Source organism: Sminthopsis crassicaudata, chromosome 1 (genome assembly GCF_048593235.1).
Source record: "Sminthopsis crassicaudata isolate SCR6 chromosome 1, ASM4859323v1, whole genome shotgun sequence".
In the NCBI taxonomy this organism is placed as follows: Eukaryota; Metazoa; Chordata; class Mammalia; order Dasyuromorphia; family Dasyuridae; genus Sminthopsis; species Sminthopsis crassicaudata.
Genome location: NC_133617.1, coordinates 468,094,824 through 468,115,631, shown reverse-complemented (window position 1 = coordinate 468,115,631; position 20,808 = coordinate 468,094,824). Strand labels below are relative to the sequence as shown.

General features: G+C 31.9%; 1 protein-coding gene across 4 annotated transcripts in view; it reads left to right on the top strand.

The window, feature by feature from the left end:
* Window positions 1-20,808, top strand: part of SMG1 (SMG1 nonsense mediated mRNA decay associated PI3K related kinase) — a 117,018-nt gene that overhangs the window by 15,744 nt on the left and 80,466 nt on the right. For 2 of the 4 annotated variants that reach the window (XM_074280895.1, XM_074280896.1), the window contains exons 2-8: window positions 6,498-6,555; window positions 9,588-9,751; window positions 9,843-9,998; window positions 12,873-13,009; window positions 13,379-13,437; window positions 14,483-14,696; window positions 20,411-20,536. In XM_074280895.1, the coding sequence (XP_074136996.1) occupies window positions 6,542-6,555; window positions 9,588-9,751; window positions 9,843-9,998; window positions 12,873-13,009; window positions 13,379-13,437; window positions 14,483-14,696; window positions 20,411-20,536 (870 nt within the window). In that variant the 5' untranslated portion in view covers window positions 6,498-6,541. The remainder of the gene's footprint in view (window positions 1-6,497; window positions 6,556-9,587; window positions 9,752-9,842; window positions 9,999-12,872; window positions 13,010-13,378; window positions 13,438-14,482; window positions 14,697-20,410; window positions 20,537-20,808) is intronic. The other 2 variants (XM_074280894.1, XM_074280893.1) reach the window with 1 other exon arrangement.

The following is a 20,808-nucleotide window of genomic DNA, read 5'->3' as shown; positions in this document are numbered from 1 at the left end:
CTTCTAAGAGGAGGTGGCACTTGACTCTAGAACTTGAAGGGAGGAATTTGTTCTCACCAGTGACTTAGGATCTTTTTTCAGTTCTTATTTTTCTGAGTCTCTCTACTACATTTGACACTCTTGTTCTTAGTACAATGCCTAACGCTTGGTGAATGCTTGTTGATTAACTGTCCTTTCTTCCTAAACATACCTTTCTCTCCTGATGTTCTTCCTATCTGGCCTGCCTTTTCTCTGTGGGTTCATCAGTATTGCTTTATCACTATGCAGAGTGTAGCACAGGATTTTTTCCTGCATCATTTTTTTAATCTCACTAGCTACCTTGGCTTCATTTTTCATTTTCTGTGTACGTGATTCCTATCCCCCCTGAATGTCACTTCATCTGCCAATTAGACATCTTTAACTGAATGAGTATTTTGTAGGCAAACTAGTCCAAAACACAACTCTCCTTTTCCTTCAAACTCTCCTTTCTACTAATTTCATATTGCTATCCTACAAACTAGCAATCTCATAATCATTCTTTATTCTTCCCTTTTCATAAAATCAATTGCCATATGTTGATTTTACCTTGACAATGTGTAGTGGGGGCAACTAGGTAGTGCATTAGATAGAACACCAGCCCTGAGGTCAGGAGGACCTGAATTCAAATTTGGTCTCAGACACTTAAACACTTCCTGGCTGTGTAACCCAGGGCAACTCACTTAACCCCAATTGCCTTAGGCCCCCCCCCCAAAAAAAGGACAATGATGAACATCTCTCCTTTTCTTTATTAACATGACCACCATTCTAATGCCTTGTTTGTTATTGTTGTTTTTGCTTCTGTTCTGGTCTCTGCCTTCCAATCCATCTGCCACCTAGTTGTCAGTTTTTGATATTTCCAAAGTGCAAGTCTGACTCTAAAATCTATGACTTTAGTGTTTACTGTCCTTATACTAGTAGTCTAGTGGAATTCCAGATCTTCTTCAGGAGAATTATTATACCCTCATGTTAAATTTGTGAAGTTGATTTTTGGAACTTTAGGGATAACAGTAAAGTGTTAATTACATTTCTTATTGAGTTCAGATCAGTAGTCCATCAAGATTTTTTTGGAGCCTAACTTTCATCCGTAGTTTCATTTATTTGGACTTTGTGTTATTAATAGATTTTATAAATATTTTATCTATGCTGTTATCCAAGTCATTGTTTAAAATGTGAAATAGCATAGGGACAAGTACAGATCCCATAGTATTTTGCTTCATAAAATTTGCTGCCAAGAGGTATATAGGCAACTTGGTGGGAGGAAGCTACTAATGAGTACTAACTCATTGATATGATTATTTCTCAGTTATTACTTCTGAGCAAAATTTTAATCATACTTGAAGGACAGGATTTATAAACATAGGTAACACTTTATCTGTTACTATTAAAAGGGGGAGACATTTTGTTTCTTTGTGCATCGGCCAAATGCATTTTCTTTCAGTTCTAACCTAATTTATGTCTGTCTATTGAAGTCAGATACTCAAAATCTCTGATTGCATTGGAGAATAAATTACTTTAAAAACAATGTTAAATGTTCACTTTTTATTTGAAATTTTTAAATATGGTAAGGCTGAAATATAGCACATACTCATTTACTTAAAAAAAATTATTGATGCCAGGTGACAGCAATTTAAATCCTGCAGCACCATTGAACCTTCTTCTCTTCTGACTAAGAAAAAATAGTTAAGCAGAAATATTTGAGTCACTGGCAAAAATTTAACAATATATTATGGCTTTTGTGATAAAATTTTATGAGCTCTTCTCCTAGATTAGCTCTTCATTGGTTTTTCACTTACTCAAAATACTTTCTTTTAGCAATTTTCCAGTTTGCATTGTTGTGTTTATGCTGTGTTTTTATTATTATAACCTATGCTGTCATTCCTTTCTCCAAGTCTTCTTCTTATACCTTAATCACTGCCACTCACTTTTCTGTCTAGTGACACTGGCCTTCTTACTATTTTGAAAACAGTATAATGCTTCAACTAGTCATCTTCTACAGAAATCTTTTTCCATTTCCTTTTAGTTTTGTTGTCTCCCCCATTAGATTACTTCCAAGAAGTAGGAACTGTATTTTTCTTCTTTTTTTTGTATTCCCTATGGTTAGCACCATATGTGGCATTGTAGTAGGGACTTAATAAATATTTAGTGACTGCTTTCTTCTTAAAACTTTGTTCATAGCTACTGGAAAATAGTTCTTGGGAGTTTGTATTTGTGTTAATTTCTTAGCAGATATTAATTGGCAATGTTTGCAAAAAGCTTTTCTTTTAAGTCTATCTTCATTGATTTTATTTATACAAAAGCTCTTGAATTTTGTGTAATAAAAATAATTTCATTTTAATAACTTAGCATTATTCTCCTGTCTTGACATTTCTTTAAATAAGTTGTTGGCAGTAAAGGTAATTATACTAGTATCATATTCTTCATATTAGTGAATATGCTGTCTAATATTTTAGGTTTCCTTTCTTGTGTTTAAAAGAATATGTGCAAAATTATGTAATGAAAGCTGAATCCTTTAAGAAACTACAAAATATTGGCCATTACATTTTGAAATTACACATTCCTTATTTGTTGGGGTTTTTTTTTTAAACAGTTGTAACTCATACACTAGTTCTTTTTATTGCACATCCATCTCTCAGAGCTGCCAGTCAATAAGCATTAAGCACCTACTGTGTGCCAGACCATAATGTTAGTGCAGGAGAAATGAAAGAAATAAAGACTGGTGCTATAAAAGAATACAGAAGTTTTATAAGGTCTCTTTCCTCAAGGAATATAAGATGTAATGTCAAAGCCATTAACACACATGATAAAACAGTGAACAATATAAAATAAACTAGTGATTAACTAGTAAATTGCTTGGCACAAAAATATGAGTGTTTAGGAATTCAGAGAAGTTGGAAACTCACAATGAAGAAGGTCAATGCTGACCAAAAAAAAAAAAAAAAAAAAAAAAAAGCCAATGCAATCTTTTTATTTTGGCGGGGAAACTTTTATTTAAATAATTTTTTTTTCATTTATTTTCTTCTCTCCCTTAAAAAAAAAAAAAAACCCAAAAAACAAAACTATAACAAATATAGTTGCCAAATCTTGATTTTCTAAGATTATAGTATCTGCAGAATCTTACATTTCTTTTTTAATACTCATAGTTCAGATCCTCTTCGTAATCATGTATACCACTGCAACAGCTTCCTATTTGGACTCTTCGCTTCCAATCTCTTCTTTGTCCAGTCCTCCCTTCACACAGCTGTCAAAAGAAGTTTCCTAAAGGAGTAGCCTGACCATGTTACTCCTTCACTCAAAGCACTGGTTCCTTTTGCTTTTAGAATAAAATAAAAACTACTTCATTTTGGTTTTTTAAACCTTTTATATTCTGTATTTAGTGTCTATCTCTTTATCTTTGCCTTCCTTTTCTCCTTAGTGGAATTTTTCAAGATTTTCTCACCCCACTTTAGAATCAGACAAAGATATCTAGGTTTTAGAAGCTCCCGATAACTTTCAGAAAAGTTATTCTACCTCTACCTCATTGAGCAAATTTTAAAAAATGTAGCTTTTTATTGACAGAACATATGCATGGGTAATTTTTCAAGATTGACCAACTTTTCCCTTCCTTCCCTCCACCCCCTCCCCTAGAGGGCAGGCAATGTGTGAAAAAATGTGTACACATTTTACTTTTACCTCTCCATTAGGTAGTGAATGGAGTGTTTTAGCTTCATTGTTTGAATTTGTGTTGATTAGAGTTTCTAGTTTTTGGGAGTTGTTTTATTCTTTAATAATGTCATTATGTAAAGTACTCTAGTTATTTTGCTTTATGTTAATTCCTAATGATTCCAGCTTCCTCTGAAATTTTCTATAATAATTTCTTTGGGCATGAAGATAATTCATTATTGCCATATAGTATAATTTCTTTAGCCATTATCTAATAGGACATCTTCTTTGTTTCCAATTTTTAGTTACCATGAAAAGAACTGTTTTATAAATTTTATGTGGTGGGTGTACATACATCCTTTAACTTTTTCCTTGATTTCTTTGGGGCATAGGCCTAGCAATAATAGCTGGATAACTGGGTCAGTGGATAATTGGGTTGAATTAATAGGGGCATAATTTCCAGGAATAGAAGAAAATGGTAGTTCTCTTACCTCAGACTTTATTTTAATTATTGTTTTCAGTTATGTGCTATACTTTTAAAGAAGGATTACTAATAAGCCAGAGAGTTTCCAGAGTAGGGCACTCAGGATGGTGAAAGGGCTTGAATTCCTGTTACGAGGATTTGTGGAAGGAATTGGGTGTGTTTTCTAGTGCTATTGTGTGATTAGACTTTTTCTTTTTGACCTTAAAGGGCTGAACTAGAACTTAGCGCTAGAAGGTGCAAAGAGGTGAATTTAGGCTTGATGTTAATGATGAAACTTCCAAACAATTAGAGCATTTCAAAATGGAATGGTTTACATTTTTAAAAGTGCTCAATTCTCCTTTCTTGCAGGTCTTTAAACAGAGTCTGGATGACAACTTGGAGAATGTTATAGTGGAAATTCCTTTTGTGTATAGTTTGGTCTAGATGGTCACTGAGATTCCTTCCAATTCTCAGAATTTGTAATTGTGTAGCTACTACATATATCCATGTTATATCCACTGACTAGATTGTAAAGTTCCATTTTTTCTTTATATCCCCAGAGCCTTACTTGCTGAGTATTTGTTTGATTGACTTTGACAAGAGTTCTTGATCTTACAGTCAGTGGTGTGAGTTATTTATATTTAATTTTTGCCATTTTTCAACTTATTAAGTTGTCTTACAAATGTTTTATTTCTAGAAAGTATAGATAGATGTGGAGATCTATTATTGTGGGAATATGAAGAAAGGAACAAAGAAAGGCTTTTATCAATTTGGGCAGTATTTAATAATTCTTATAATAGCTGACATTTATGTAAGACGTTTATGTGAGACATTCTAATAATGATGATAATAATAACTGACATTTATGTAGCATACTTAAGGTTTACCAAAGTGCTTTATACATAATCTCCTTCCCTGTTTCCCCTTGAGGTATATAATATTTGTCTTATGAATAGGGAAAGTAAGGATGAGAAGACTTACATTATTTGCCTGTGAGGGTCATGTAGTTTGTAATTGATAAAAAGTGGGATTTGAACTTAGATCTTCCTGACTATTTAAGTCTGGCATTCTATTATAGCGTGTATAGTTCTTTGAACAAGCATTTTGAAGTTCCTCCTATTTACCAAGCACTGGGGATACAAAGGCTCTCTATCCACTATATACCATGCTGCCTTTCTTTTAATATCTTTAGTATTCCAGGACTGGTCTAAACTTAGATTTGTGATCTCTCAGCATGGTGAAGTTTGAATTTTGTTACACTGAATTGAATTTGATTATTTTCCATTGACTAAAGAGTTGAATTTCACCAGAAGCCTTTTTTATATTTTTATATATTCTGAATCTCCTTTTTTTCCCATCTAGTAATATTTTATTTTTCTAACATGTAAAGATAGTCTTCAACATTCATTTTTGGAATTCAAAAGTTTTTCTCCTCCTTTTCCCTTTCCCAGGACAACAAGAAATCTGATATCAGTTATGTATGTACAGTTATTCTAAACATTTCCATATTTGTTATTGAATCTTTCTTTTAAATAGACCACTTAAGTTCTTAATTTGTAGATTAATAACTATCTTCAATAAGAATCCCCTGTGAAGAAATTTGATGTACATTTAGAAATGTATTTCCATGGGGTGAAGAGGGAGAGATCCCTCATAAAGGCTGAACTGAAAACTAACATTGAGTTACTAATTAGCTTCATGTCCCATTGGCAGCTTTTAAGTATTTTGGGAATGGTGCAGGGCTCTTCTGGGAATCTCTAGTTCTGTTTCTTTACTCTAAAGCATAGGAATTTCTTCTGAGAAAATCTCCTGTCTTTCTACCCATAATTTCTAGAAATCAGCTCACACCATTTCAACAGGCATTTATCAAATACTTGTTCCAAATAAAGCACTGTGCTATATACTGGGAGATATGTTAAAAGAAAAGAAAAAAAGTCCTTCATAGAATTTAAATTTTACTTGTTCCCTTTGTCTTTTAGGACATTTATAATAACTTAATAGCTGATGTATATATAAAATAGAATTGTTATTAGATATTGCCTAAAACATCATTGGGTTTAAGGTTTTAGGTTACTAAAAATTAATCCCAACTTTATCTAGTTGCATTTGTATATTAAATTTTATCTAAGTGAGATATAACTGTATTGCCATTTAATATATGTATAGTTGACATTTATGTTTTCTTAATTTTTATATAATGAGGTTTTTGGTATTTTCTGTTGTTTCTGCTTCACCATATGTTAGTCTGCACAGGTTTAATATAAGCCAAAAATCAATTAACCCCAAAGCCTTATTTGCTGCATATATGCATTAATTTTTTGAGCAACAAATGTTTTAACCCACTATCTTCACTAATATTGTAACTACTGTCTTACAGATTGACTTGATGCAAAACATCACAAAGGCTCCATATTTTACAGTATGCGATTTTTGAGGTATGAGATTTAGAAACTTACCTCTCACTGTGGCATGTACATCAAGCTTTAATTTCAGTTTGGTTTTTTTTAGGGGGACACTGTACCTTTCCAATTCCCCTCCATACTGTTTTTAAAGTAATTAAAGGGCCTAGAGTATTTCTGTATCTCTTTGAGGCTACATGACCTCTACCAGCTGACTTCTTTTCCCAATGAAATAAAGGCTGCTCCTTTAACAGATTTTAGCTTTATTCTGTCCTTTGGACTCTCATAACACTTTGGGACTATCACTTTGTGTCTGCAGCTATTCTATTTAGCCCTGGTAATCATTTTAATGTCACCTAATTTCGTTTGAATTTCCCTTTGATTGGGCAAGCTTTTCTTGTTAGCATAGTATGTCCAATTACTTTTCTTTATAGAAGGGGGCAGTTAAGCTATTAGAAAGAAACTCTTAAGAGTTTTTGTATGAATGCTTACTCCATAATCAGATCACCAATTTGTTTTCTTGGGTAGACTAGAATATACTAATGACTAAAGTCCTAATCTTTAGTCCTGTGAGCAGTTTTTGTTTTTAAGTTGTGTATCTGAAAGCCCTCATTCTGAAATTATCAATATTCATTGCCTGTAGAATTCTTAAAAACTAGGAGCTTTTAGTAAAGTATCTTTGTTTTCTTATAATCCTAAAAACTAACAATCCAAAACTCCTTTCAGACGTAGGGTTAAAGTGAGCAAAAACCAAAAATGGATAATACAATTAGTTACATGAATATTGATTAATTTATGTGTGCATATAAAAATGGATGTATGTATTTATAATTTCCCTGAGTTGGAGTTGATTTTAGTAAAAGGTGATTTTGAGATTTCCCTTTGAACATACTTCTGTAGTACATGAGAAATATTTAAGTATATCAATTAAATGTAGTTATAAAGTTATAGACTTAGCATGGATTTTAAATATAATTTGTTCCAACCTATTGAGTTCATAGATGAGTGAACTGAAGAAGCCTAGAGATGGCTGATTTGCCCAAGATCATATTTGTGGTTATTAGTCATGCTAAGTTTGAAATAGAATGAAATCTCATTAGTATTAGCTTAGTACTCTTTCCACTATAATAAATTGTAAATGAAAATATATACTTATAAAAGTAAATAAACATCAGGAAATGAAGACATATTCAAATTGTGTCCTTGAAGGCACCTAAATATTCAACAAACATAAAATTAGTTGAGTTGAGCTAATTTATATTCATTAAGAAAGGAATGATAGGTGGAACATGCTTTATTAATGTGGATACAATTTCAAATAAAATGTGTTATTTTAAATCATACTCTTAAGTTTTTATGGTAAGTTTTTCAATGTCTTCATGTTCCATTTAGTGACTTAAGAGAGGTATTATAATGACGTAACAAAAGTATTTAAATTAGCATTGGTTTATGACATATTTGGCAAGTAACCTCACAGTGTCAATTGTTAGAAGTCAGGTAAAGGCAGTTTCTTAACTCTTATTTTTCTGTGACAATTTGGAGGTATTATGATATATATTTGAAGCTTACTGACTGTTATATTCTAATATCTGAAAGAGGGGAAAAAAGCTTGTCAAAGTTTAGATTTAGAGTATAATCTTATATCTTAGTTAGAATAGGGTTTATCAATTTTAGATTATTGGGCTTTTGATTTATATGAGGGCTTTTAGTCCTAATTAGACTCAGCCAATTTTTTATCATTAAGGTTTGACTGAACCTGTTGGCAGACATCCTATTTAATATGTTTAACATTTCATGTAATTAATCACAGGGGTAAGATAATACTATTGCCTTTTAGGATCAAAATGGAATAAGGTGATAGACTTTGTCCAGATTTTGGTTTTAGTTTTTCCCACCCTTCCTGAAGGGAAATTAAAATGAATAATAATGCAAAAATACCTATAAGTTTCTTTCATCCCCAACCCTCCCCAAGGCTGAGGAATAGTTAGAAGCAGAATTTTCATTTCTCCCAATAACAAACTTAGTCAAAATGATTTGGAAAAGGTATTTTAGCAGTAGCAAGTATAACAAAATTCAGATTTTTTTCCTATAACAAAATTCAGATTTTTCCTATTTATACCTTTAGAAAGGAACTTTTGAAGTTCTTGGTATTCATTATATTTGTGTTAAGCATATATATATAATGTATACATATATTATGTTTTATTCTTAAACTTACTTGCTTTTTTGGGGGGGCATTAATTTACTATTATGTTTAAGCTGTTTTTTACTAGGGTCTGAATGTTAGGTTCACTTCTAAAAAGGTTTTTTAAATAAGGTTAAGAATGTTTAAAAAGTTGACTCGACTCAAAGGTAGCAATTAAAAATTAAAAAAAATTTTCCTCATGAAAACCTTTTTTCCCTTGATTTTCTTTATATTCAATTGACACATTTTTTGATTGCAGACTTCTACAATGAATCCTTGATGAGTCTTTACACTATATAAATATAGAATTTTACACCGTTGTTTTGTAAACTTTCCCCAAATGCTAGTGTTCTGTGCATTGTCCCTTATTTTATAACATATGACTTTCCAGCTTAATTCTTACGTAATTTAATGGATGTGACATGAATTCATTAATTTGGAAATACCTTTCCCTGAAGGTATTATACTTCTTTAAGAATTAAAGTGATGATAGCACCTTCCTCTTCTGGCTTCTTTATTGCCAGTATTTCTAAGTTTGTGACTTAAAAGATTCAGAATATTTCTTTTAATTCTTCCCAGTATTTTCTAACTGGGAAAAAAAAATCATTCCATATATTAAAAGACAAGTGAAAAGTCATTAAAATTTCCAGTGGATTTTTAAAATAACAATATTTCTAGCTCAAATGAGTGGCATTTTGATTAAGAGCTAACTTTGAGTGCCTGCTACTATTAATAAGATATTTGACACTTGGAAAATTCAAATCTTAACCTGGAGATCTTAACCTTAAACCTTTTTATTTATTAAGTTTGACTGGATATTTACATTATTAGATGAAACCTTTTTAATTGTGTATATATGTATATGTGTGTGTTTTCTTAACAGAACTGATAGTGCATCAGCCGACCCAGATAATTTAAAATACTCTTCATCCAGAGATCGAGGCAGTTCTGCCTCATATGGACTGCAACCTTCAAATTCAGCTGTGGTGTCTCGTCAAAGGCACGATGATATCAGAGTCCATACTGACCTACAAAATGACGAAAAAGGTATATATATTTCTTAAATATGGTTTAAAAAGAGTATTGTGAGTTCACATTGAGTTACTTGATAAAGTAAACTCAGATTAACTATTTATAGGTGGCTACAGTGTCAATGGAGGATCTGGGGAAAATACTTATGGTCGGAAGTCGTTGGGGCAAGAGCTGAGAGTTAACAATGTGACCAACCCTGATTTCACCAGTATTCAGCATGGAAATCGTGCTTTAGCCACAAAAGACATGAGGAAATCACAGGGTAAGAATCCTGAACATTTGGAAAATAAATATGGTGTGCAGAACTTTTCTTTTTAGTGACTGATTTATCATATAACCAAAGAGTAAAAACAAGAAGATTGATATTTTTACTTTTCTCCTAGAGAAAATTGTTTCTGCCTCAGAATAATTAGTTCTTAACAAATGTAACATTATTTGAAAGAATAAATGAATTCTAAAATAATTAACATTAAGTTTAGAAAGTGTATCTTTTTAAATCAGCTTTTGAGTATTATAAAATAAACCTTACTTTGTTTAAAAAAAATTCATGAAGGAATACAGACACAATTCCCATCCTTAAGTAATTTTTTATGTACTCATGATATATAGCTGAACAAATGTAAAAAAAAAAAAAAGACTTAGATAAACAGTGTGATGAAGTAGTACATAATTAATTGCTAAATGAGTGATGTGGACTAGAGGTATCAAATACAGAAGATAAATGTAAAGCCACACAATCAAAAAACCTTGTTAGTTTTATCATTATTTAATTTAATTGAATGGAATATTTGTGTACACTTTCTTTAAAACTAATTTTCATTTAAAAAGTACCTGGCCATTCTGAGTTTTATTGGATTATAGGATATAATTATAAAGTACTAAATTATTTTCTGATATATTTTTGGAGGTGAATTTTCTGCACTTATTTCAGTAAAATTTAAATACTAAAACTGAGTAGAATATGGAATTAAATCTTAAGATAGAAGCTTTCATTGATTGAAACTTCTAGTTTGTAAAATTTGCAGATTTCCTTAACTGACTCAGTATGACCAGGTATTTTCTATTGACTGAACAAATTATATTGCATGTCTGTTACTATCATGTAGATGATGTTTTGGCTAATAAAATGCAAATTTCATTTTAAATAAGTTTTGCTGACATGAATTTTGTCAGGTATTTCCTCATTTTGTACCTATAATGTGACAATTATAGTATTTTTTGATTAAAGGGAGCCCTTATACAAACAGAAATCAAGAACAATTTGTGAAATTAGTGAATTCTTATGTCAGAAAAGGAAAAAATAGCTGTGGGCTGGAGTAATCTAGAATTTATGGATGAAGAAAATTTGAGCTGAGACTTGAGGGAAAGAGTTTGAAAAATGAAAAGAAATATAGGCATTTAAGGTAGTATGAGGAAAGCCTTAGTGTTGGGACTATTCATTAAAATAATCAGTAATATCATTATTATTAATTTATGTAGGACTTTAAAAATTAGTAGTGTTTTGTTTTCTTGTTAGACTTTGTTGATAAATCTACAGGAGTAGGTACAATAGCAATTATTACTGTTTTATAGATGAAGAACTTAAGGTTCACAGTTGTTATTTGCCTTATGGTTTTACAGCATCAGAGGTAGTTTGAACACAGTTCTTGCTAAACATAACTATTTGGCATTGTATCCGCTATTCCACATTAGTTATAAACTGAAAGTTATATGTTGGGAATGGCAGTAGAAAGTTTAAGGGAGTAGTGGACTCCCCCTTATATTTAGTATTATTTTCCGTTCAGATAAGGCTCATTCTATGCTTGTGTAGTAAATTTTATTGCCTGCCCTATTTATTGAATGCATGAAGTAAATTTACAGTACACTGTTTTAGTCTTAAAAAAAACAAACGGAGGCTTTAGAAACACTTCTCAATCTTCATAGTCACAAAATTGAACAAAATATCCAGATCTCTCTCATCCTCCTTTCCCCCTTTATAATATACTCTTCTGGAATATGCTAACTTTGTATTCATGAAAAAAAATTTCCCCCCAGATTTGTTGGAATGGCATGTGCTTTTTTTTTTTTTTTTTTTTTTAATCATAGCACAGTATTTGCCATGAGGGGTTTTGGAGAGAATTGAGACTTGTGGTGTCCCTCCTTCCCCCACCCCCACCCCCCCCTTACAACTTGAGTACTAGTTTAGTTCCATATATTTCATAACTTAATTGAAATTTATTACATTTGCACTTTTTTTTTTTTTTTTTTTTTTTTTTTAAGAATCCCTGGTCTATGTAATATAATTAAGTTGATTTTATTTTCTCTTTGATTTGAAGTCAAAATTTTTTTTTGTTTTTTGGATAGGGTTGATAGTATGCATGGAATCTGAGAATTTCAGATCCAAAAGAGAATTTTAAGATCATTTTTTTTTTTTTTTTTTTTTTTTTTTTTTTTAATAAGAAAAGTTCTTAAGGATTTAGATGCATCACAAATTTAAGCCTTGTTGTTTGGGCACTAGAGAGAAATAAAAATCTGTGTTCTTGATACTACTAAATAGTATATTTGTTTTACTAGAGATAAAATTGACTTCTTTATTTTGTTGGAGGAACTGAAGTGGGTCTCAAGAATAAAATATCGGTGTATGTGGTTTTAGATAGTTATGCATTGTTGTTATCAGCAGGTGCATGCTTATTCTCTTAAAAACATGATGGAACCTGATTTGAGATTTTCATCATTTTTCTTTCAACTGTTATAGTTCATTTTTTAATGGTGTTTAAAACAGGTAGAAAAGAAGTATTCAGGAGTTATTCAACTAAGAATTAATAATTATTGGTGAAAAGTGTTTCCACTAGTGAATAGTTAGACTTGCATGAGAAATTAAGAAACATATAAAGAAACATTTCCATTGGATATTAAGCTTTGTTTATTACCCTTGATACTTGTTGGGTTCCCATCCCCCATGTATACATCTGTTTGCTGAAAGATTGGGTTGTATTTAGAAAGAAATTTAACAAATTGTTTCTCTGAAAAGGTTTTCTAAAAGAAATTGTGTGTTCACAACTTTTTTTTTTTTCTTTTTGTATTTTGAAATAACATATTGGGCTAAAGTTCATGCCACTACATATTTTTATGGGGAATACAATTTTTTTGTCTTTAGAGCGATCGTTGTCTTACTCTGATGAGTCTCGACTGTCTAATCTTCTTCGGAGGATTACCCGGGAAGATGACAGAGACCGAAGACTGGCTACTGTAAAGCAATTGAAAGAATTCATTCAGCAACCAGAAAATAAGCTGGTCAGTTTGTTTCTATTTAAACAAGACATGAAAATAAGATTTATTTGTATAATAAAATCTTTTTTTTTTTTTAAGTGGGAGTGGAGGAGAAAGGTTAGGAGGAGGAAATTTTCTCTTTTGAAAAATATCAGAGTATTAGTTTCTGGTTCATTTAGTTTGTATGCAGTATGAGTATTGGGACATATATTTATATATGTAATGACAGTGATAGGGTGAGTGAATCTGTGTAGAGATGAACTATTTTAATTGCATGTATTTTCTTTGAAAATAATCAAATTTCTTAGACAAATTATTGAACTCTCAAAAGTAATAAAAATGGGAAAAATAATAGAAATGTGAAGTTTTTCTGTATTTTCTTAACTTTTTCAGGTACTAGTTAAGCAGCTAGATAATATCTTGGCAGCTATACATGATGTGCTTAATGAGAGGTAAGGTGGAATAAGTAAAGTTACCTTAAATAATGTTATTTCTAATACTTTTACATGTATATAAATAAATGTTAGCTAAAGTAGATTGCTTAGAACAAATACCAACAAGATATTTTCAGTGTACTCAGAATGCTAGGTTTTTCTAGATTCTTCTAACTTAAGCTCTCTTGAGCTAGATGTTTACCCTGTTTCTCCAAAAATGGTGAGGGAGTTCATCATTAGGGTGCTTCCCTATTCACCCATTGGTGTAGAGGTTCAACAAATTTTGGGATAAAAATTGTCAAGAGTAGTCATAGTGAACCATTAACTTTACCTCTGCCCTTTAATTGTCTTGCTTTATAGAGTAACTCATAATGGATTTTTACTTTATATCCTAGCTCATGAGATCATAATACCATTAGAATGTTAGAACTCTAGGGGACCTTTAGAGGTAATCTAATCCAGCTACCTTCTTTAACAGATGAAGAAACTGAGACCCAGAATGGTGAAATGACCCATCAAGTTAGTGGTAGAGGTGGGACTAAAATTTTGGTCTCCTGACTTGTCATGCAATGCTTTTTATACTCTTGTTATTTCATCAATAGCAGGATCCTTAAATTAATGCTCTTACCTTCAATTAAATTTTACTATTTAGCCACTATATTTCACTTTCTGTTTAGATTTTAATCATTTTGTTTTCTAGGGTGTTCTATATATATAAAATCTGTTTATAATACAATATAAATATGTATGTAGTTGACAATTTTTCTGATTTAGATGGCTTTGATAGCTCATTTCTATTTAAAATAGAATTTGAAGCTAGAAGTCAGTCTAAGGCTAGCATTAAATAACTTTCTCCTTGTTAGTTTCACAAAAATAGAGTAAAGTGAACTATTCAATGCTTTTCCTGTTGTAAAGGGAATATAGTATGGCTGCCTTTAAAATTGGTTAGATTTCAATTCTTTGATTACTTTTAAGTTTTTCTTATTTAAAAGATCATTCAATTTATAAAATGTTAATACCTTTTAAAACTGAAGCTAACTTTTTTCTTTTGATATCATTACAGTAGCAAATTGCTTCAAGAATTGAGACAGGAGGGAGCTTACTCTCTTGGCCTTCTTTGTGCTTCCCTAAGCTATGAGGCTGAGAAAATCTTCAAATGGATTTTTAGCAAATTTAGCTCTTCTGCAAAAGATGAAGTTAAACTTCTTTACTTATGTGCCACCTACAAAGCACTAGAGACTGTAGGAGAAAAGAAGGCTTTTTCATCTGTAATGCAGGTAAGACTGAAAACCAAATTTTAAAAAATCTATCATTGCATTACATATTATGTAGAATAAATACTTATTAAATGAATAATACTTAAATGGAAAATTTTGCACAATACCTAACACATACTTGGAAGGAAAGATAAAGAAAAAAAATTTATAACTGTTTACTTAAATGTGTCTCTTAAAGATATCAGCCATCATATTTGATACTGAAGCCACTATTTACATAGAATCAATACTTTGGTTTTTTGATTTTCGTTTTTGAATTTGACTCCTATAGTATTGCTTAGGACTGTTCTGGTCTTGTTTCCTTTTCTGTTTGATTTGTGGTCAGTCATTTCAATAATGTACTCTTGTCCATATTTGAACTGTTTGCTGTTTCCTTGATTATTCACTTTTCATGTTTTGCTAGCTCTTAACCAAAGCTTCAGGTAACTCCTCTTTTTCATCATTTACTCTTACTCCTGAGCATCCAAATAAACACTTCAACTAAGCTATCATTACTATATGGCAATTCTCATATTGCTTTCTTGTATTTGTATCATATTCTTTATAGTGACTAAAAGCTACTTATTTCCTAAAGGCCCCAACTTCTTGAGAAAATTTTGAGGCTATTTGACCCAAAAGAAAAAAGTGACCTAACAATTAGAACTATTCATATTGAAATATGGTACTGTGGGAGGTAGTACGTTCTTCTTTATTTTATGTCTTCAAGAAAAGATTAAAAAACTAATTGTTGGATAGTAAAGGTATTCATGTTCAGGTAAAGATTGGACTATGTGACCTCTGAGATTCCTTCTAACTCTTAAAAGAATTTTATTCTATAACTTTATCTGCTTTTCTTTTAGTTCTAAATCAATGATCTTATTTAGGTTCCCTCTCTTCTCTTTAGTTTAGAGAAAGATTAATTTTCTCTTTGTCAAAGATACCCTTTTTCTGCCTATACTTTCTATTCCTTGCCTTCCTAATGCCGCTAGGACTTTTCTTTTTTTAAGTATCACAATTTTCAGGAACTTGTATATGTTCCCTATTTTATATATCTTCAATCTTTTTTTTTTTTCTGTCTCCTTTCCATCATAAAAAGGTCTTGCCTTTTGATAAAAGATGTCTCTGCTGTCCTTTCAAACTGTCATCTTATGACTTTCATTGCCAAACTTTTAGAAAGTCTCTACTTCTTCAATTCCTTCCCATACCTCAACCCAAGGGTCCTCAAACTTTTTAAATAGGGGGCCAGTTCACTGTTCCTCAGACTGTTGGAGGGCTGGACTATAGTAAAAACAAAAACTCACACTCTGTCTCCGCTCCTCAGCCCATTTGCCATAACCCGGTGGGCCGCATAAACATCCTCAGCATGCTGCATCTGGCCCGCCGGCCATAGCTTGAGAACCCCTGCCTCAACCCTTTTCCCCGATGTCTATATACAATATTGTACTTTGATAGTGTTCTTCAAGATATAACTATGATATCATAAGATCTCAAGAGCTGGAATGGATCTCAGGCCATTTGGTCCAATCTACACATAAAAAGAAATCCCCTCTATATAACATCCCTGACAGATAGTTATAGCTTGTATATTCTTGAAAATATTTTCACTACTGGTCTCATAATGGATTACTTGATAATACTCAGAATCAAGATATCCAAAACTTGTGATGATCTAGTTTAATTTGTACCTGAAGACAGATTTTTTTGGTAGGTGCTCTCCAAAAAGTGGTTAATCCCTTATTTGAAGACCCACTTCCCAAGGCATTCATTCCTTTTTAGGAAAATTCTAAATATTAGGAAGTATATTTTTAAATTTAATGGCAGTTAGGTGGTACAGTATATAGAGTGCCAGGCGTCATCAGGAAGACGCATCTGCCTCAACTCAATTCTGGTCTTACATATTAGCTATGAGCTAGACTCCTTGAGTGAGTGAGTGTCTGCCTCAGTTTTCTCATTTATAAAAGGAGCTGGAGAAGGAAATGCTAAACCACTCCAATATCTTTGCAAAGAAAAATCCAAATCAGGCCACAAAAAGCTGGACACTACTGAAATGACTGAATTAACAACAACAAAATTGAGCCAAACTATATTCTTTTTGCAACTTCTTTCTGTACACATTTTTATTCTATAGTCCATATTTTTCTTTCTCCCTCTCTACTTCTCCTATCCCCTAGACAGCAATTAATCCAATATACATCAAACATGTGCAATTCCTTCAAACATATTTCCATATTTGTCATGTTGCACAAGAGAAAAATTAGACCAATAAAGGGGGAAATAATGAGAGAGAAAAAGCAATCAAGTAAAAAACAACAACAAAGGTGAAAATACTATGTTTGTAATCCATATTCAGTCCCCATTGTCCTCTCCCTGGATGAAGGTGGCTCACTCCATCACAAGTCTCTTGCAACTCAATTAAAATTGAGGGTAATAGTGATTATTACATTCAGAATAGTGATAGGTCACATAACCATTAATAAAGTACTAGTGTTAAACCAAGAAATTTTTACTTTTTAACTTGTACAAGATTCTTTGATGGAATGCATGGACCACAGATGAAAATTTCTATTTAAAGTCAAAAAGTTAATTATTGTAGTCATCAACTGATAGTCTTTTATGTAAGCTACTTAGAATTGAATAGAAAATTGCTTCTAGTCCTAAAATTTTCTTAGTTTTGTCTAGATGATAAATACCACTTTGGAAATATTTGAGAATAAACATTTTTTACTGTCAATTTTTTAATTTGTGGAAAACAAGGATTTCCATAATACTGTAACTATATGTATATAGTTAGGGGGAAAATGTGTTTGTGTGTGTATCATAACAATAAAAAAAAAGATTGTATATGAAATTACACAACTATACAACTTGGTGTTCCTTTTAAATGTGTAACACTTATGTCAATTTATTTTTCTCTCCTTCCTCCCCCCCTGCCCCCAAAGAGATGACTACCATTATAGATGGAATGATGGATGGATGGGTGGATGTGTGGATGGGTGGGTGGGTGGGTTAGTAGGGAGGGAGGGAGGGAGGGATGGAGGGAGATAAATTATTCTATACATCTATTTGTTAGTTTTTTACATATAGATAACATCTATCTTCATTGCCCTTTATAATAATCAAGATTATTTATTTGTTCAGTCATTTTAATATAGTATTTTCATTGTATACTTTGCCCTTCACTATTTCTGATAGCACAGAAATTCCGTCACAGCCATATACCACAACTTCCACCATTCCCTAATTTTTTTCCAATTTTTTTGCTACCACAAAGAGAGTTTTTGTAAATATCCCATTCACATTCAAATGATTGTTTGTGAATTTCCTGTCATCTTACTTTATTTATTATTTTCTTTCTCAGACTCATTACCATATCTTTGTTACCTTGTCTTCCCACCCTCCCACTTAACACATCTCTCCAAAAATTCTTTCTCTGTCCTCTCCCATCCTCTCAATTCCCAATCTACAAGTCCTTCTAAAAATCTCTTCCCTATCCTGTCATCTAGTTTTTTCACTTCTTTTCATGTTCAGAAGGCTACTATACCTTTCCAAATTGTTTTCTCTTCCATCCAAAGGAGAGAATAAGAATCCAACATTACCAGTTCTTCACCCCACCTATTTTGTCTGCATTAGCTCTTCTCATGCTCCATTTTTATAATATAATTGTTCCTCTTTTTACCTTTTTCCTCTCTAGTTTTGTTTTTTAGAATCACCCCATCATACACAACCTATCTCCAGCCTTTCTTTGAAAGTAACTTAGTAATGATGGCTGTGTGTGTGTGTGTGAACAGCTAGATATTTTCAAGGATTTTTAACTTTTCTTATGCTAGGCATTTATCATTTTCTCTCTCATCTTCTATAGTTGGGCAGTTACTAAATCTGTTTCTTCAATAAAAATTCTCTTCTACCCTAATTCCCAGCCTTTCTGATTCAAGCTTTTATTACCTTGTACCTGGACATTACAGTATTCTTATCTGTTACTGCCATTCTGGGAAGGGTCTATAGCTTCTACTGTTTTCTTTTGGGTACTGTCAAACCTAACTACTACTTTTTTTTTTTTTTTTTTAATTTTATTTTTTATTGTAGCTTTTTATATACAAAACATATGCATGGATAATTTTTCAACACCGATCCTTGCAAAAACCTCTGTTCCAACTTTTCCCCTCCTTCATCCCACCCCCTCCCCTAAATGGCAGGTAGTCCCATACATGTTAAATATGTTAAATACAATATATGTATACATGCTTATACAGTTATCTTGTTGCACAGGAAAGATTGGATTTAGAAAGAAGGTAAAAATAACCTGACAAGAAAAAAATAAAAATGCAAGCAAACAGTAATAGAGGTCCATACTCATTTCCCACTGTTCTTTCTTTGGATGTAGCTGGTTCTGTTCATTACAGATATGATTTGGATCCTCTCATTATTGGAAAGCCACATCTATCAGAATTGATCATCATGTAGTATTGTTGTTGTAATGTGTAATGATCTCCTGGTTCTGCTCATTTCACTTAGTATCAGTTCATGTATTCCCCTATTAAGTCTCTCTGTATTCATCCTGCTGGTCATTTCTTCAGAATTTATTCAGCCATTCTCCAAATGGTGGGCATCCCTTCAATTTCCAGTTTGTAGCCACTACAAAAAGCTAACTACTACTTTTCAATTATTGTAAAAACTTCCCCCCCCCCCCATGTCATATCCTGTCTCTAGACAGGAGTTCTAGTCTAGAATTAACTACTCTACTTTATTCTGCTTTTCTTTTTTATTTTAGGTTTTAACTTGAGTGTCACTTTACCCATAAATCTACCTTTTTTCATTCTTTAATTTTCCTCTATCTCTTTCTCCTCCAGCCTTTCCCTAAATTTGTTATAGAAAATGATCTGAGCTGGTTGTTTGCATTTATCAACACTCCCTTCTATGCATAACTCTTCCCCTACTTCAAGTTAGATTGTAAGCTTCTTGAGAGATCATCTATTTCATTTTTTTTTTGTATTCTTCATGTTTAGCACAATTCCTGTACTTATAATTAATTTTTATTGGCTTACATAGAATGGGAAATTCCATGTGTATGTGAAAATTGAACATTAGATATTTAGGGATGGTATCTTTTTTAGATAATTATAGGATAAAATACCTAGAATAGTCAAGTGACTAAAACAAAATTAGAATGATTTAGTATAATAATTTTGTTTTACTTCTGTATATAATTTAAATAAGCTTGTTCCTGAATGACTCCAAAAAAAAAAAAAAAGAATTCTAGATTATTTTTAAGTTGAGCTATTGCTTAATTCTTCTGAAATAAAGTGATTTAAGGGCAGTTTAACCTTTTGGAAGTTCTTATATACTCTGAATCACTTTAAAGCAAAATATGATAATTATGGGGAAAGAAAAAAACCTGATATGTTTTTAAGTTTAAAGGAAACTGCTTTTGTCCTTCAGATATATTTGGTTATATATAGTTCATTGTTTAATATAGGTTTTTCTTTATTTAGCATATCTTTCTAAGTCTCACTAGTCATGATAAGAATATTACTGATGGATTCCAAAGAGTATGTTGGATTTTTTTTTCCCTTCATTTTGATTCCTTAGAGGAAAGGTTTTCAGAATACAGTTCTTTTAAGAGGACCATGTTAGAATCTAATTCTATGTAATTGATACACAGTTAACTAGTTAAGTACCATTTCTAATCTTCTTTCACCTTCGTGAGAAATTTATGTTTTGTTATTTTTATTTTTAAGCTTGTGATGACCAGCCTACAGTCCATTCTAGAAAATGTGGATACACCAGAATTACTCTGCAAATGTGTGAAGTGCATACTTTTGGTGGCTCGATGTTACCCTCATATTTTCAGCACAAATTTTAGGGTGAGTTTTTGAGTTCCTCTCTTCATAGAGAGTTAGGAGTGGTCCATGAAAGTCAGGCTTTCTGTGGACTGGTCTTCCATAGTGCTTCTGTTTATCTTAGTGTGTCTCCTTTTTATGCTGGCATGAATTAACAAGTTGATATCTAATTTAGGAGATATCACCTCATTGTAATATAGAAGAGATAGGTCTGGGGTTACACTTAGGACAATTTAAATTGACATGTATTAGTTGTGTGATCCTTGGTAAAATCATTTAATTTCATGTTAAATTGA